Source organism: Molossus molossus, unplaced genomic scaffold, assembly GCF_014108415.1.
Source record: "Molossus molossus isolate mMolMol1 unplaced genomic scaffold, mMolMol1.p scaffold_m16_p_16, whole genome shotgun sequence".
Classification (NCBI taxonomy): Eukaryota; Metazoa; Chordata; class Mammalia; order Chiroptera; family Molossidae; genus Molossus; species Molossus molossus.
This window is the reverse complement of record NW_023425351.1, coordinates 26,845,745-26,864,690: the sequence shown is the minus strand read 5'-3', so window position 1 is coordinate 26,864,690 and position 18,946 is coordinate 26,845,745. Positions and strand designations below refer to the sequence as shown.

General features: G+C 42.9%; 1 protein-coding gene across 19 annotated transcripts in view; it reads left to right on the top strand.

Moving 5' to 3' along the window:
- NCOA2 (nuclear receptor coactivator 2) overlaps positions 1 to 17,511 on the top strand; it is a 300,567-nt gene extending 283,056 nt beyond the window's left edge. For 18 of the 19 annotated variants that reach the window (XM_036264342.1, XM_036264325.1, XM_036264339.1 and 15 more), the window contains 7 exons: positions 1,489 to 1,767; positions 2,570 to 2,647; positions 3,916 to 4,150; positions 5,789 to 5,966; positions 6,505 to 6,703; positions 8,769 to 8,858; positions 13,801 to 17,511. In XM_036264342.1, coding sequence (XP_036120235.1) covers positions 1,489 to 1,767; positions 2,570 to 2,647; positions 3,916 to 4,150; positions 5,789 to 5,966; positions 6,505 to 6,703; positions 8,769 to 8,858; positions 13,801 to 13,812 — 1,071 coding nt within the window. In that variant the 3' untranslated portion in view covers positions 13,813 to 17,511. The remainder of the gene's footprint in view (positions 1 to 1,488; positions 1,768 to 2,569; positions 2,648 to 3,915; positions 4,151 to 5,788; positions 5,967 to 6,504; positions 6,704 to 8,768; positions 8,859 to 13,800) is intronic. The other variant, XM_036264344.1, reaches the window with a different exon arrangement.
- Positions 17,512 to 18,946: the final 1,435 nt, after the last annotated feature.

The following is an 18,946-nucleotide window of genomic DNA, read 5'->3' as shown; positions in this document are numbered from 1 at the left end:
ATACCCAGGTTGCAGGTTCAGTTCCCAGTTGAGGTGCATGCAAAAGGCAACCGATCGATTTCTCTCTCTCTCTCTCTCTCTCTCTCTCTCTCTTTCTCTCTTTCCCTTCCTCTCTCTCTCTAGAGTCAGTGAAAAGCATATCCTCAGGTGAGGATTAAAAAAAGTTATCATGGGGCAGTAATGTGCCCAGTTCTTACAAGCCAACCTCAGGGCCACACTGATCTGAATCCTGGGTGACTTCAGGTCCCTGCTCCAAGGTGGATAGGCTGGTTTAAGGAAGTCTAGGATGTTACTAAGCTAAAGAAAACCTCCTCAATGTTTATGCTGGTGGCCCTTCCCTCCTACTTATCAGGAGTTTATAGCAATTCCTCCTAGAAGGAGAAGGAAGAGGAGGATTGGCCAGGCATACCTTTCTGCTCTCCACGTGGACATGTAGGGCCACCTGGGTTTGAGCTGTTCCCCTTGGAGAAGTTCTGGGTCTACACCTCCCCCACTCTGACCCAGATAGATAGTTTGTCAACAATGACAAACACATTAAATATGTCTAGTAGGTAATCAGATGGTGGCAAAATGTGAGGTGTGTAGGAAATTCTGACAGCCACAGAAAACAGATCAAGGAAAGTAGTGTGCCATACTGGTGAGGAGCTCAGGTCCTCAGTCACACATGGATTGGAACCCACTGCTTACTAGCTAGCTAGGCTTCTCGCAATTTGCTTCATGTCTCCAAGTCTGTTTTATTTTCTGCAAAATGGGAGTAATGGTGGTAGAAACCCCAACACTGCTGATCCCAGCTAGATACCAAGGTGGTTGTTTCATTAAAATGAATTATATAGCTCTGACAGGTTTGGCCCAGTGGCCTGCAGACCGAAGGGTCTCAGGTTTGATTCCCGGTCAAGGGTACTTACCTGGGTTGCGGGTTCGATCCCCAGCCCCAGTGTGGGTCATGTGAGAGGCAACCGATCAATGTCTCTCTCTCTCTCTCTCTCTCTCTCTCTCTCTCTCTCTCTCTCTCTGTCTATCTTTCTCCCTCCCTCCCTTGTACTCTAGCTAAAAAAAAAAAAAAAATCAATGGAAAAATATCCTCCGGTGAAGATTAACAAAAAAAATGAAATGAATTACACAGATAATGAATAATCTGTCAGAAAACTTGAAACATGCACAGTTAAAGTCCAGGTCGGTCTCTGATTGGTGGAGTGAGTAGGCAGCATTCGTAGGTATGGTCCATGTGTCCCTCCCTTGGAGGAAGTGACAGGGGGAGTCAGGCCTGACCCCCATCCCCACCCCACCCCTGCTTCCTTCCTCACGTACCTGGGCTCTTGAACAAAGAGGCTTTCCTAAGCCGCCCGTGAAGTCAAGCTCAAATTACCTTTGTGTAGTGCGTACAGTATAAAACGCTTCAAATCTTTGACAGGGAGAGAAACCAACCTTATATTTACTCTGCTATTTTTAGTGGATTTATTTCTTTGTTCCTTGGGGCTTCCTCTTCAGAGCCAAGCAGTAGATCCGGACCAGTTCTCGGGTCAGGACTCCAACATGATGCTGGAGCAGAAGGCACCCGTCTTCCCCCAGCAGTACGCGTCTCAGGCACAGATGGCCCAGGGGAGCTATTCTCCCATGCAAGACCCAAACTTCCACAGCATGGGGCAGCGGCCCAGTTACGCCACACTCCGCATGCAGCCCAGACCCGGCCTCAGGCCCACAGGCCTGGTGCAGAACCAGCCGAACCAACTGAGGCTTCAACTGCAGCATCGCCTCCAAGCACAGCAAGTATGTTCTCTGTGGGCGCCTGGAAGGCAGGGCGGGGGGGCACAGGAAGCTGGTGTCAGGTGGTGCAACAGTCGTGTGTCCTTTGCCTTTGGATGGCTTAAGTCATTCCATGTTTTCTAAGAGGGTAAAAACTTCTCTCAGACGGTCCTACAATTTTCATACTCCTTTCTACTTCCTTTCTTTCTCTTCCACTAACTCCAGTACAGAGCAGCTGTCCTTTTATACCCTAACTCCATTACTTACTAACAGTCTATCCTTGAGCTCTCTGAGCCTCAATTTTCACTCTGTAAAGTGGGCTTGTTGTACAGTACAGGGCAGTGTGTGTATGTTAAAGGGACCTAGCACAGTTTCTAGCCCAAAACAATCATTTAGGACACCAGCTGCTCCTGTCATGAGTCCTATCTCATGACAAAAATAGTTACTGTCAGCAGCAAGCCAAGACAGGTTTCTGTAATACAGCAAGTAATAATGTTACAGGCTTTCAGATCTCCTTTCTTCGTTCTGAGTGATGAGCACCTGCCTTTTTCTAGTCTTCCTCTTGGCCTCTTTTTCTGATCATTCTCCTCCCTTTCTCCCTTGCCAACTATGTTTTCCAAACAGTCCAGAATAATTTCCCAGTTATAAGCAGTGCGACACTTCATTCAAAACTAGCTTTCATGGGAATCCAGCTGCAGACCACAGGGCTTCAGTATCCAACAGCATGCACATGTCAAGTTGTAAGGGCGATTTTTTTAGGAATGTGATTTGAAAGACAACATGTTGTGTGTTTTAAATGTCCTGATTCCTTTGTGTATCTATTTAGAATCGCCAGCCCCTTATGAATCAGATCAGCAATGTTTCAAATGTGAACTTGACTCTGAGGCCTGGAGTACCAACACAGGTAAGGAGCAGCCCAGCCACCAGCTCTTGCTGTGTCCATTCTCCCCTTGATGTCCCGTGTAAAGTAACTTAGACTCCATATGATCCAACGATCACAGTGAGTCTGTAATGTCATTCAGTCATCTATCTAGGTGTCGCTTTTGTGGTTCCTCCGAATTGCTGCCATGGTTGTTGCTGGTAACAGTGGATTTTCCGATATTCACATGTTGTGTTCCATAAAGTTACTGCAAGTACAGAATTAGCGGATACTGAACCACTGCTCCTAGGAGGAACAAAGGGTTAGGTCCCTACAAGCCTCTGGTCACAACATTTTCAGCAATCTAGCAATACATAGCCTTATTTTAGGTGTGTTTCCATTTGAAAACAACTTATTTAATATATATTGTTGATTCATTAACACTGAACTCATGGCCACTAGTCCTGTAATTCATCTGACACGCAGTTTCTCCGTAAGGCCCATCCCAGCCTCGTGTGCTCAGGAACGCACCCAGCGCTCCAGCACTATTCTCAGGAGCCCTTTGTAAAGGCAGGATCACCAACAAAAAGTACAGCAATGTGAAAATGGGAAACTAAGTAGCCCACAGAAAGGACACTTGTTTGCAATGTGAGAGTGAGAACAAGAAGCGAGGAAACAGGCACAGGCCATCTCAAATTTTCCACCACTCTGCAAGTGTCTATAAGTGAGGGCGGTGCTGTGAATATTGATTTGGGATACGAGTCAAGTTCAGTGAGTAAGCAAGTGCACAGATGAAGACTCCACAGTAATGAAGATTGGCTGTAGGGCCTTATACATCCTGCTGACCACAAGCGCTGGGGTCTCTTCCCTTCACCTGTCCCTCCCTAAGTGTCCCCTCTCTTCCTGCCTCTACTCAGTCTTTTCTGAAGGGCTTCAAGCATCTTTTTCCCCAGTGATTTGGTTTCCCTTTGGACCTGAATGCCCCTTGAATGAGACTAAATGGCCATCCTCAAAGTTGATATGAGAGTCCTCTTACAGATGGGACTGGAATTATCATTAGGTCCTTCAGTTAACTGTCCTCTCGCCATGAGACCCAGGTTAATTGGTATTAACACTGAACCACTCTATCTAAAAATCAATGGAAAAATATCCTCGGGTGAGTATTAATAAAATAAATAAAATGTTCTTTCCATGTAAATGTATTTTCCAAATAATTTTGCATGAGACTATCATTTTTTATCCTATTTCTAATACACAGTTTGTTTTTCAACTTGTGTCTCCAATGTTTTCTGTCCTGTGTTGCCCCATTTCAGGCACCTATCAATGCCCAGATGCTGGCCCAGAGACAGAGGGAAATCCTGAACCAGCATCTCCGGCAGAGACAGATGCATCAGCAACAGCAAGTCCAGCAAAGGACGTTGATGATGAGAGGCCAGGGGTTGAATATGACATCAAGCATGGTGGCTCCTAGCGGTATGCCCGCAACCATGAGCAACCCCCGGATCCCCCAGGCAAATGCACAGCAGTTCCCATTTCCTCCAAACTACGGTACTGGACTTACATCCCCACCACCTTTCTCCAGTCCTTTCTCCCCAGTGCCCCCCAGTCCTGGGTCACAGCTCCTCTCTCACAGCTCTTTGCATGGCTCCCAGAGGACTCTGGCTAACCAGGGAATGATAGGAAACCTGGGAGGACAGTTGGGGCCTGTCAGGAGTCCCCAAGTCCAGCACAGTACCTTCCAGTCTCTCAGCTCAGGTACCACCTTTTCTCTGAGTGCAGGTCTTACTTTAAGAATGACCGAAGTAAGTGTGCGTGTGTATAGTCCATCTGCCAATTGTGCGTGTGCGTGTGTATGAATCTATATGTTGTGTCTGTGTCTGTAAACACAGGTGGATATGTATGTATTTATATTTGAACCTCTGAGTCTGACTCAAACAAATCAATAGATATACACAAAATGTTGAAAGACATGTAGAAGTGTAAATATTAGACGCATTCTACAACTTTGAAAAATAAAGATTGTACCAAATCTTTAATAAATAGATGATCCTTGAGAAATGCTATATAGAAACCGCAGTGGAAGCCCTCTTCATTTTCTTCATATTGATTTGTTGTTTAATGTCAGCCTAAGAGACAAGTGTGTAGTGTCCTAAATGTTAATATTCGTGTGCATGTCATGTTTAAGTAATAGTTGAATTATTGATAAAAGTGCTTACATTAATGTTCAAAACAACTTTCCCTATCTTTTGCTAGCTTTGTCTATAAATAACTATCAAGTCTTTGTGGTGCTTAAACTCATGTCTCCTGTTTCTTAAAAAAAAAAAACACACACACACAGAAAGATAATGTGAAGCTTTTTCCTGTGTGATCTTCAGCTTTTCCTTTATAGCTACTTTGAGTGTTAATTAAATATGCATGTTTTGCATGTCTTCGAAGCAGAAACCTGCTTACCTTAATTAATATCCCTGAAATTTTCTGAGAAGTTGCCTCCTGTGTTTCAGACTCTTTTCCTCTATTTCCTTTTTGATGATTTAGAAAAGTCTTCTAAAGTTTTTTTCCATTTAGTCTAAATGCCATTTGCTTTTAAACTGAACAAGAAGCTTGCATTGAATTTTTTTCCTTGCTAACCCTGGATAGCACTGCAGTCCCCCAGAGCCCTTGGTGAAGACAGACAAGCTCATGGTGAACGCAGTTGCTCGTAGTTGTAAAAATGCACCTGTCTCATAGAGAATGACTTAAATTAATTCAACAAAAAGTTATTCAACAAAAAGTTTTTCTGTATAGTTGAACTTTAATTCTGTTTAAACTTGAAAGAGTCCTTATAGTAACATATAAAAATGTAAATATTATTTTAGGTTAAAGAGAAATATATATTTGACCATTCTTGATTTGGAAAGGGTTATGGGGAAAAATAGTATTTTCTCTCTCTCTACTTCTAGCTGTAATGGTTAATATGGTTCCAAAATACTCTTATAACTACTGTAGAGAATTAAGATGCAGAGATTTTTTTTCCTTCATGCATTTTATCTCAGCCTAAAATTTTTTTAAAATATATGTAATTAACCAGTATGTGAACAGATATTTGAAAGTAATTTTTTATGTATTTAATTTGAATGTTCTCTTTCTTTCCCCCAAGTCACCACCATAAGACTAAGTGTCCTTTGGATTTCTGTTTTGTTTTGTAAGGAATAAGTCAGCAACCTGATCCTGGCTTCACGGGGGCTACCACGCCCCAGAGCCCTCTGATGTCACCCAGAATGGCGCACACCCAGAGCCCCATGCTACAGCAGACCCAGGCCAACCCAGCCTATCAGGCCTCCTCTGACATGAACGGATGGGCACAGGGGACAATGGGTGGAAACAGGTATGCTGTGTTTCTGTGTCTTTTTGATACAACGATCACCAGGGAATCTTTCTGTAGACCGGAAGTCCTTGCTGTGGTTTTTTTTACTCCTTTGCACAAGCAAGCACTGTGAAGTAAACTGCTAAGTAAGCCAGGTTACTAAAGCTTATTATGAAATATTTTCCTTGGAAGTAAAAGTAAAAGGTAGCACCCCACCAGTTTATGAGAGAAACTGCTGAAGAAGGCAGTGCCCTAGAAGCCCTCCTTGACAGTACATGACAGTACGTGTAATAAAAGCGAACCACCACAAAGCTTGTCTGGGACAGACAGAGTGGGGAAGGGATTTCCAGACCTCCATGCTGCTGTGGTCGCCCCTGCAGCTTCATTGAGCACTCCAAGCCCTGCTGTTTCTGATCTCAGCAGCTGCTGGCTGGCCCTCCTGGGCGCTCTCTGCCTACATCTATTCACTCGGAAGGAAATGCCTGAGGAACAAGTGCTCAAGACGGCCTGCCTGTTTGCGCTGGGGCGCTGACGTGTTCATCTTCTCGTTGCATTCTAGCATGTTTTCACAGCAGTCCCCGCCGCACTTCGGGCAGCAAGCAAACACCAGCATGTACAACAACAATATGAACATCAATGTATCCATGGCGACCAACACAGGTGGGATGAGCAACATGAACCAGATGACAGGACAGATCAGCATGACCTCAGTGACCTCCGTGCCTACGTCGGGGCTGTCCTCCATGGGTCCCGAGCAGGTGAGCACCCCAAGGAGCCCTTGTCCTCTAATCATAACTTTCTGTCTATTTCTACATTAAGTGTATCTTGCCATGTACTCAGCATCTGCTGTGAACTCCCACATTTATTTTGAAGTGTTTTTTTCACCTGTGTTAATGTGATTAACAGGAACACCTATTAATGATGAAATACACATGAAAGGATTCCTGACTGCACAAGCATCTTTTAAAACATTTCTTAACTTTCTTGTCATTTAAATTTTTATCTTATTTGAGAAATTTAGCAATAGCTAAAACGAATCTCTAAACATGGAATGGTGAGTGTGCTTTCTAAATAACTTTATTTGGATTTCTAGTTTAAGAACTGATTTTTTTTTTCCCCTAAATGTAAAACAAGGTGAATCATAGGCCAAACTACCTACCTTTAAATGATACTTCACTCATGCAGGGAGACTGATACAGGTGACTCAGCACTAGTTCTGTCATCTTTAGATGTGGATCCCATGAATTTTTGTCAGTATTTTTCTTAATGATTCTGTTTTGTGTTTAATAACATTGAAACAGTATTACCACCCCTGAATATACACCAGCTTCACTAGTGGGAAAGAGACTCAAAGCATCTGATATTTCAGGTAGCCAGCCTGGGACTCAAAAATCTGTGCCGGGCTGATCCAGAGGTTAATAATCTTTAGATTGTGTTTACAGAAAATCTTATTGGTAAAGGGCATGGAATACCAGGCATCTGCCACCTCAGTAGTTCATTCTAAGTATAGATGTGGTGAGGACCCTGAGTTGTGTTTCATATACGGAGAAATTGAGGCAGGGAAAGTTTAAATGACTTAACCAGTAAGTCATTGACAGCACTGTAAATTTCAATTAGATCACAGTTGTGAGAATGGAAGATAGACTAAGTGTATTATATTTTTTTTATCGGCTTCTTTTTTTTTTTGGAGAGAGAACGAAATATTGACGTGAGAGAGAAACGTTGATTGGCTGCTCTCTGTGCAGCATGTGCCCTGAGCAGGAATCAAACCAGGACCTTCTGGTTCATGGGATGATGCTCCATCCACTGAGCCGCACCAGCCAGGCTGGACTAGGTCTATTTAATTCTGAAGTTGTTAAACCACAAGTGACTGAAACTTGACTGAATTTTGCAGTGCGTCAGTGTTTTATTCTATAACAAGATATTAATAAAAATGTGTGCTGGTACATGAGAACATTTAAAGCCCTTTGCAATTTAAGAAAGCTCTATGCATGAGTAATAATAATATAGATTTTTCAAAGAGGAAATTATAGTATTGGTGTTCAGTTATCTAAAAAAATGGGCCACTAGTGGTTCCTGATTTGCTTCTAGGGAAATGTACAGTGAGGGCTGCTGGGATGATCTAGCCCAGTGTGGGTCCTCCTCAACCCGCCCAAGTGTAAGCTGATGCGTCTGTGACAGTCCAGGTCACTGGGACACTTCTGCATGGATTTCAGCCTTTCAAATACCACAATTATTTAGGAAGCCCCCAAAAGACGTTGTAGTGTGTGTCTAATGACAAAAGCAATCTTCTTTCAGCATTTGTACATTCACTTTGTAATTTGCAAAAGACCTTGTACAAATGCTAACTTAGTCATGGAAGATTCCCCAAATTCAGCTCTGTTTTAGGTATTCACACTGACTTTGGCTAATCAGTAATTTGCCCGGGTAAGAAGGATGTGAGGAGCCTCGCAGATGATTTTGAAGTCCCAAATATAAGTGCCTGATCTAATTCAGCCCAGAAAAGTGAAGATATGACATGAAAGTGTTTCTAGTATGATCATCTCTATTGTATTTCTTTCTATATAGAATGAAAACAAAATTCAATTTAAGGGCAGCTAGTATATTACAAGTATTTCTTTTCCTGTTTCTCCATTCCCCCCCCCCCCCCAAAATATATATGTGGGAGGATAAGTAGAGGACTGTGGCCATTTTTACATAGTCATGTTTCCCCATCATTTTACTGCTAAAATCCAACAAGAGGATGGTTGGTGGTTGGTTGTTCCCCCCTACACTTTTGGACAGCCCAGTAAAATAGCTACTGTCCTGTCTTGTTGCCTTCAGGTTAATGATCCTGCTCTGAGGGGAGGCAGCCTTTTCCCAAACCAGCTGCCTGGAATGGATATGATTAAGCAGGAGGGAGACACATCACGGGTAAGACACAGTGAGGAAATGTGTGAATAGGGTAAAGTGAACATGAAGACTTTATAGACCAAAATTGGTAGATAGATTGAAGATGGGTATAATGCTTGTGATTTTTAAAAAAATATATGTATCTTCTCATTTTCTCTGACTTACAATGGTTTTGTGTGAATTAAGAACACTAAGTTTGCCCTGGCTGGTTTGGCTCAGCGGTTAGAGCATCGACCCGTGGACCGGGGGGGGGGGTCTAAGGTTTGATTTCTAGTTAAGGGCATGTACCTGGATTTTGGGTTTGATCCCTGGCCCCAGTTGGGGTCTCTCAGGAGGCAACTAATTGATGTGTCTCTCTCACATCGATGTCTCTCCCCCTTCCCTTCCATTCTATCTAAAAATTAATGGAAAAATATTCTCAGGTGAGGATTAACAAAAAAAAAAAAAAAAAGAGCACTAATTTTTCCTGGAATGACATTATAGCAAAGGAAAACATAAAGTGGCAATGAATTAGTCAAGTTAGGGCAAACCATTTAATTTATTTTTGCTTTTTAAGTGTTATCTATATTCCATTTGTTTAGGCAAAAATCTTGTATATTACTACCTTGTTACCTTAGACACTTGTTCTGAGGAGAAGAATATTACCACATTCAACATGTAATCTTGAAACAGTAGAATAAATAGTGCTGAGAACCCAGCTGAATTGAGTGCTAGCAGGCCTCTGTTACAGGAAGGCTTTGCGAGCATTTGGCCTGCGGGGCCCTCTTAAGACAAGGCATGTATGAGCACTAGATAACTCTCTTCTAAGTTAAAAGTTTTCTCTCAATGGAGAAAATGTAGGATTAATGTTGAATTTTCTACAAAAATGTGGATTGCGGATGGTTTTGTTGAGATTACCATTGAAGTTGGCCTGGCTGCTTGCTGTGGCTCAGTGGTTGAGCATTGACCCAAGAACCAAGAGGTCACCGGTTCAATTTCCAGGCAGAGCACATGCCCAGGTTGTGGGCCTGGTCCCCTGTGGGGGGCATGCAGGAGGCGGCCAATCGATGTTCTCTCTCACTGATGTTTCTCTCTTTCTCTCTCTCTCTCCCTTTCTCTCTAACATCAATAAAGAAAAAAAAAATTTTTTTTTAAAAAGGCTGATCGATTTTAGTGACAGAGGTTGTAGACTTGCCTGTGTGGCTTCTCTCATTCAAAGAACATAGTCACGCAGGCAGAGAGCCTGTGAGTGGGAGTCTGGGAGATGTTATCTGTACGCACCCATGTACATCTCAAATGGTCTAAATGATTAATGTATTGATAGAGTAACTCAAATAGAAAGTCGAACATATTTCCTATTGACCATGTGTTTAGAATAAATGTGCCTTGACTGAGGTTTAAAGGCCCGTCTGGGGGCAGGCGCCTCCCCGGATACCAGTTCTGGTCTCCTCTCCACAGCATCCCGACAGGTGGTGGCCACAGCTCGGTAGTGGCTAAGTGCAGAAAGTAGAGGCTCGGAAACTGGGCTGCACCTCCCAGAGGAACAGCAACATTAGTGATGATGGGGCTTCCACAGAGGACAGCCACTTGAACCCAAAAGTGCCCGGGAGCTGAACCTCTGAGCACTTCCAGTCTCTGTGGAAGGGAAGATGCATTTGGGGGCCCAGATGGCATTTCCCTCTCCAAGTCCATCAGACCTGCCTCCCTCCCTCACCTTGCAGTGTGGCTGTGTACTGGCCCAGACCAGCGCCCCATCCAAGCTGGCTCCCTGGGAAAGCCACTTGACAGGGTAAGGCCCCCAGCAACCAGTCCTCCCCTCCTGTCTTCCACGAGCCCCAGAAATTCACTTGCCTTGTCTCCCTCTGCTGCTACCTCACCTCCAAACAGAAAAGACTGGCCACATGTAAAGCAGAACGCTCTTCTTTAAAATCACAGACACGTCAGCGTGTACTGAGCGCTTCCGCAAGCCTTGTTGCGGAGCTTCCTTCGCACGTGTAGCAGAAGTAGTCTGTGGGTTGCAAGCCTCCAGGTCCCTCACCAGCAGGGAGTGGAGCGGGCGGGCTGAGCTCAGCGATGCGCCCTTCGCCCCAGCACTCTGCTGCCCACCTCCCAAAGGTTTTCCTAACGGCTTGAGACTGGTCATGCTGGAGAAGGCCAGAAAGAACAGAGCGTTCCCTTCTCTCGCTCTAGACCCTAAAGGGAAGAGAAAGACACAAGGTTCAGCTCCATTAACCGAGCCCTCAGCCCCAGACGTTGGTGCTTAATCTCGGGAGGGAAGAGCCTCTAAGAGGAAAGGGAGTGCGCCTGTGGTCTCTAACCCCGGCCTTCCCGCATTCTTAGATGAGGAGAGTGAATCTCAGTTAGGTCGTCTGTCCAAGGTCACACGGCTAGAAAGTGGCGGTGGATCATACGTAGGACAGGCAGGGACCTCCCAGAGCTGGTGCTGGGCGAGGTGGAGAGATGAACGCCGGGCAGGTGGGTCCCGAGGTCCAAGGTACCTGCACACGCGTGGAGGTGCCTGATGGTGCTGCTAAAACTGGGATGGGACGATTATTGTTAGGATCACGAAAAGCAACCTCAGGAACTACAGGAGGCTCTCTCCATCAAAGGTGCCTTTCGGGATCCACGGTGAGTGTTCGCTCCCGCCACCCTCTCGCTGGGCCATTTGTACCCTCTCACTTTCTGTTGTTTTCCAGTCCCCTCTTGATTCTGGCTTATCCATCTGCACTCTCTTTATGCCGAATGTTAAGGCCAGAAAACATTCTGTCACCGACAGTCTTGTTTCCTTTCGGGAAGGCCATGTGCCCTGTGAGCCACCGGTATAGCTGGTGGTCACTGCGCATGTGCGGCGGAGCACTGACGTGCGCAGAGGCTCAGCCGCTTCATCCTGTGTCGCTGTGCGTGCTCTGCGCTGTGCAAATAGAGGGACTTTTTTCAGAATTTTTGTTGGTAATTGGGTTCTATTTGCTGAGCTAGAAGCCACTGCGATTCATTATTAATTGAATCTGTGCTCCGTTTATCTTGAAGTGGAGATTAAAATTGTACCTTGCTTTAAGCAAAGCTAGTATATACAACTGTGGACTTACCAAAAAACTGTGTAGAGAAGGGCATGTATTTTATTTTAACCAAGAGTCTTCCTTTTACAGGACTTATTATAGCACTTTTTTATATTTTAATATTTAAATATATTAAAACTGAGTTTACTGCCCAGCCTAGCCTGATGCCTCATATAAAATAGAATTGTAATTACTTGTATTTTCTAGTGTTACAGAAACTGGGATCAGCTTTGAGTTGGTGGTGATGAGGATGATGATGATATTTACTGAGCACTTACTATGTCCCAGGAACTATTTAAACTCTATGTGCATTATTTTGTTTAATCCTCACAACAGACCTAACATGTGTCAGGTGCAAAGGGTTAAGTGACTCCCACTTGGTTACACAGCCAGGATGGCATGCCACACCGGGCCACTCCAGTCATCCGTGCTCCGTGTTCTGTCACAAACCTGATTCTGGCTCATAGCCGCGTATGGTGTTTCTCCATGTTAAAGAATCCTGCCTTAGCCTGGCCTGTGTGGCTCAGTGGTTGAGCGTTGACCCATGTACCGAGAGGTCACTGGTTCAATTCCCGGTCAGGGCACATGCCCAGTGAGGGGCATGCAGGAGGCGACCAATTGATGTTCTCTCTCATCGATGTTTCTATCTCCCTCTCTCCCCCTTCCTCACTCTCTTTAAAAAAAAGAATTCTGCCTTAAATTTTTGAAGGATATAAATAATTCTCCATTAGAATTTTCTTCCAGATTAACTGGAATTTAAAAGATTTTTTTCTTCAGTAGCCTTGGAGTATTTTCATATAAAATCATGTAAATGACACAAATTAGGAACAAATATATTACAGAGAAAGGTGTATTAAATGTTCTTCTCCCGGAGGAAAGAAATATAATGAGAAGTCCCCTGAGCTCATTTTTCAGCCGGGGGGGCAGGGCAGGGTTGTGCGAGTGCCCAGGACAGGAGCTCCGCCCCTGCCCCGAGAACGCATGGTCCCACTGGAGTCCCCCAGACCACTTCTCAAGGTGCTATGGTGAAGTCCATTATTTTGGGCCAACTTGTCCCTATCCTTACTCAAATGAGATAATCTTTAGTGGCCCTGATGGGCTAAAATCTGTGTCTAAATATCTAAATCTCAGAAACAGTTGTTACATGTTCCCCACAGCAAGTAATATTTCCCCTCACGTAGCTCAGATCAAACTGATATTTGATCGTCCACCTGGCCTACTGAGCAGTGCTTTGATGGCATTTCCTTCTGGCAGAGCAGGTGCTCAATTAATATTTGCTAAATGGATGAAAACTTTTGTGGAGGGAGATAGTCAATAGCCAAAGAAAAAGCACTGATAGATATACTTGCACCAACTAGAGAAACACCTCCACGTGATTCTTACTCACTACAAAACAACCCAGGTGTCCAGCCATCCATATCCTCAGCACATAGCAGCCAAAAACTAACAAGAATACCTGTTTAACAAAAACCCTGGGGGATTTAGCTTGCTGATGCCAGGGAGAACACACCCATGGGACCTTTTATAGGCAGTGAGTTTGTACTGGGTGTTGGCCAGTTATGGGTCAGATGCTGTCAAGAAGCAGGGGCAGTTCAACAGCTGGGAGTGTCTCACCTTTTTTGAGTGGATGGGAGAGATTAAATTGAGCCAGGATGTCATTGCTAAGAGCAGCAGCCATTCAGAAGGGGCGACCAGAACCCTTGCAGAGTCCTTCAGAACAGTGTGTGGGGTCTGTTGCTTTCCAGCATCATGTGTTCAGTGAGGGACAGCATCACCTATTTGTCTGCAGCAGGATCAAGTCCGTCACCCAGAGGCAGCCTTTGTGGCTGGTATTGTTTCAAACGTATTTTGATGTTTTTGCAATGGGCTCTATGATGGTTTTACCAAAAACTCAGAGATCTTTCATAACTTTTTCTGTTTTCTTGCAGAAATACTGCTGACACTGAAGGTAGCTAGTTGCTCCTTTCTTCAGCTGACTGGGCTCACTTGCTCAAAATACTTACGGTCTGGAGAGCTGCGTCTATTTGTTTTGACCCCACCAACCCGCCGCAGACGCTGGGCCTGGCCCGGGGAGTGGCTGTTGCAGGAGGAGCTGCCTCCTCCGCAGCCCGAAGCTTGCGTCCAGACAGTCGCTCAGTCTGTTCACTGCATTCACCTTAGTGCAACTTAGATCTCTCCTGCGAAGTAAATGTTGACAGGCAAATTTCACACCCATGTCAGATTGAATGTATTTAGATGTGCGTGTTTAAGGAAAACTACCATGCTCTGTTCTGTTCCTGTTTGGTTCCAGGCGCTGGTTTCTTGCTTTGTTTTCCCTGGCTAATCAGTCTAGTACAAAAATTCAGATTCTATCTGGGGAAAAGAAAAGGATTTTTTTAAAAAGCAAACTGCATTTGGGATAGAAGCAGGGCAGACACCATGGACAGCGCTGCGTGGACACAGACACCCAACAAGTGAAGACCAATGTCTTTGTAGAAAGCTCTCAAGACCAAGTTGGAAAGAGTTTCCAGTTAATGAACAGATGAAAAGGAGCGCGTGAGAGGGCTGTTCACATTAACCAGTACTTTTTCCTTTTTTTTTTTTTTTTGTTAAAACCAAATGACTTCATCTAAATCGTGAATCAGGAAGAAATAGTTTTCATTTTTAATTAAGTTCCCTGTAGATTGATCAGACAGCTTTGATTAGCATCTCCTCTTTCTCACCTGATCCTGACTCTTCCCTTCCTCAGTCCCCACCCCTACTTTCATATATTTAAAAAAAAAACAAAAAAACAATAAATGCAACAGTAACCAGGTATGCCCCTTATTTCCTTAAATGTTTTGCCAGCCAAGGAGAAGAGCAGAGTCAGGACGATTCCAGTCACACTGAGGACACCTGCTTCAGAAGCGTGTCCCTTCTGTTCCCCAGTGACAGGCCCACAACACAGGAAGTCGTGGTGTGTCGAACACTGACACACGACACGTGTCACCTCTACCATGTGTTTTTTATTTTGTTTTTAGCAGTGCTGACTAAGCTGAAGTTTTGTAAGGTACATAAAATCCAATTTATATGTAAACAAGCAATAATTTAAGTTGAGAACTTTAAGTGTTCTAATTGTATAATTTTTGTGAGGTATACATATTGTGGAATTGACTCAAAAATGAGGTACTTCAGTATTAAATTAGATATCTTCATAGCAATGTCTCCTAAAGGTGTTTTGTAAAGGATATCAATGCCTTGATTAGACCTAATTTGTAGACTTAAGACTTTTTATTTTCTAAACCTTGTGATTCTGCTCATAAATTGTTTATCTAATCTATATGATATGCAGACGCTGTAGGACCCAGTTCTTGATTTTTATATGTTTATATTCTTTCTTAACGAACCTTAGGAAGACCACATGTACTGAGCAGGCCACTTTTAGGTTCTCTTGCCCGCTCGGGAAGGGGAATAATCTTTTATTAATAGGTGTCAGTTTCCAACAAGTGCAATACCAAGAAACTGATTACCTTTTTTGAGCTATTTTTCCCCAACCCCTAAGACACATACTTTCTTATCTAAATTTCAGAATGATGTCTTTTTGATGTCTAAAAGGCAAAGCATTTTATATCTCACTAGCCAGGCTTTTTAGGAACAGAGAGGTTTTTCCTTGAAATTTGATTGATTATTTGTGACAGGGTGGGCAATGGACAAACTACCCCTATTTATATTTATATCTCTCCCTATATGTGCAAGTGATGGATGATAGAGATATAGCGCAAAGTTGAATTGTAAGTAGACAGTCTGGAGGTGTTGCTCCATATACTAAAGAAGGTTTCCGGAAATTTGCATTTTGATACCTTTTTCCACTTGAGAGGGGTTTCACTACAGGGAGGTGGCCCAGGAACAGCACTTCTCAGGGCCACCAGTCCACATGCCCCTCACAAGGCTCTCCTCTCCTCAGCCAAACCATTGGGTTGCCCAACCGCGATGGACAGAATGAGCAGACACTGGCCCAGAACTCCATGATCGCATCAGTGTGACGAGGCTGACATCCCGCACAATGTAATGTGACCAGTTGTAAGTTGCTTTTTAGAAACACGTGACTTAGAATGACTTTAACTTCACACAGCACAAAGGAGAAATGGAGTTTAAGCTGAATTTGTTTAAGTTCCCTTTCACTAGAACATTGTCAGAAAAGGATTTGTGTCTTACTGTTGATCCATCTGCCCACTGTGTTTTCATGTCCACCCCCAGTCAGACAAGTCTGCAAACTGGTAGTGCTGGTCATTTCAAATATCCATGATCATGGCTGTTTTGAAGGAAAAGAGATTATAAATTCTCTTATGGCTCAGATCAGGGAATGGGTTTTGCTTTACATCTAATTAAGAGCAGAAAGTAAGTGAAGGAATCCTCTGATCATATTGATCACTGTAGAAGCAAAAGCCAAATCGATCCCCTTCGTTATCAGTATTTCTCATGCTGTACACAGTAAATTTGTTAGGCTGAGTCCTTGGTTTTTGTTTAATAGGACAAAGAATCAGTGTTTTACTTATATTACTAAATGTGAAAAACAAATAATGTGAAAAGTATACATACATTCACTTGGTTGTAAGACTCATTTAAGTGTTCATGTAATGTGGTAAGTTGAAAAAGTGAAGTGAGCTCTTTTACTACAATGAATTCATTTGACTCAAAGATTAAAATGCCCCCTCCCACGTGTATCTCCTATGGCCTGTAATAATTGAAAGCAATGTTTTTGCAGTTTATATAATGCAATTTTTAATCTGTGTCTAAAAATGGAGTTCATATGGGCTGAACACATGAAATGGGTGGCACACATCCACTGTAGAACCCAAAGATACACAATCAATTTTGAAATGCAACTTAAGCCATTAATTGTTGGTGTGAATTTAAAATTTTCTAGTATTTGTATGGTAGTATGCTGCCTAAGAGCAAAGCATTCTCTGCACAAAAGAAAATTACTGTAGTGGCTTCGATTTTAATTAGTATTTTCTCCCTGGTGTTTCTTTATAGACTAAAACAAAATCTTTTAAGTTTCTTACTACAGGTAAAAGCTATGTGCAAGAACCTCAAAATGCTAAAATCTAGCATAATGCCTTAGATCTGTTTTTAAGTCTTGTATATTCCTACATAGCTGTCCGATGTATTATATTTGTATAGTGAATTGTGTACAATTTTTGAATAAGTACATCATCACTTAACCTCTATGTTGTTGAGTAGTGATGATGATACATTTCTTCAAACATTTGTCTTTTTTTTTTCCTTTGTCATTTGTGGGTTTTATTTGTACAGTTCCTCATGAAGTTGCATCTGAGATGTGTGTATATGAAAAGATTATACAAGGGTAAAATTAAGCAATATATTAACTATGGTTCTTCAGGAGAAAGCTTACAGTGTTTCAGGTTGTGATTTATTTTCAAAATGGAGTTGACTCTGAACATCACTTTGTTCACCTGCATCGATGTTTGTATTTCTCGTGTGAGCAGTTTATGCAAAGGTAGATATATTCAGAGAAATTTTAAATACATTTATGCAAGTTAATATTGCTTTGCTGATGCTCTTTGCTTATTTGATGTTAAATAATGCTATTGTAAATAAAGAATTCTGTTGTTATTGCATCATTTAATAAATTTTAATGCCTTCGGGTTTTACATGGCTTTGGAGATTGTAATGTGTTTATATTGTACCTTTGTTTATAAGTGCATTTAAATTTAAAATATCTCGCCGTGGCCGGTTTGGCTTAGCGGGTGGAGGATCGGCCTGTGAACCAAAGGATCACGGGTTTCATCCTGGTCAAGGGCACATATCTTGGTTTTGGTTCATCCCTAACCCTGGCCGGGGTTGTGCGAGAGGCAACCATTCAATGTGTATCTCTCTCTCTCCCCCTCCTACTCTTATCTGAAGATAAAATGGAAAAATACCCTTGGGTGAGAATTTAAAAACATATACATCTTTTTTTTGTTAAAGAAGGATCTTTATTTTCTTTATTTTTTATAGGTTTTTATTGATTAATTTTTTTAGAGAGAGAAATATCCATCAACTGCCTCCTGCACGCCCCCTACTGGGGATCAAGCCTGCAACCTGAGCGTGTACCCTGACTAGGAATAGAACCAGGACTTCTCAGTCCATGGGACAATGCTCAGTTCACTGAGCCACACCAGCCAGGCTACATATACCTGGCTTGTAAATTAATAATGTCTTACAGTTATGCAGGAGTGGACACTACCCAGCAGGTTAACCCATTTTATAGATTTTTAATTTGAAGCCAAGAGGGTGAGTTTTGCTTAAGATTATCCAACCACTTAATGGCTGAATCTAGGTCCCGAATCCTAAACGGTGTTACTGCACCTCTCGTCAGACTGTGCCACCTCTTAGCCCATTCCTCCAGAAACATTTATGACAATAATGTGGGACTCCTGGCTGGCTTAAGCTTATACATTACACATTAGGCCCTGGCTGGTTTGGCTCAGCAGTTAGAGCATCGGCCTGTGGACCAGAGAGTCTCAGGTTTGGTTCCCACTAGGGGCGCGTACCTCGGTTGCAGTTTGTCCCCACCCCAGTTGGGGTTGAGCGAGTCTCAACCAGTCAATGTGTCTCTCTCACATCGATGTTTCTCTCTGTCTTCCCCCATCTCTTTCTGAAGATAAATGCTAAAATGTCCTCAGGTGAGGATAAAAAATACACACACACACACACACACACATATTACACATTAGAATATTTGTGATAGTTTTAATAGATTGATTTGTTTAATAGTTGATAAACAATGTAGGTACAATACTGAAAACCCAGGTCATAAACTATATGAAATACGAGTAAATACAATTTTAAAAATGTATTTTTAAAGATACCAAATATAAAATGAGTGATTAGAAAATTCCGTCATGCCCAGCTGGTGTGACTCAGTGGTTGAGTGTCAACCCATGTACCAGGAAGTCGCCAGTTTGATTCCCAGTCAGGACACGTGCCCAGGCTGTGGGCCAAATCCCCAGTGGAGGACATGCAGGAGGCGGCTAATCGATGTTCTCTCTCATCGATGTTTCTATCTCCCCTCTGCCTCCTCTCTCTATAAAATCAATAAAGTATAAAATA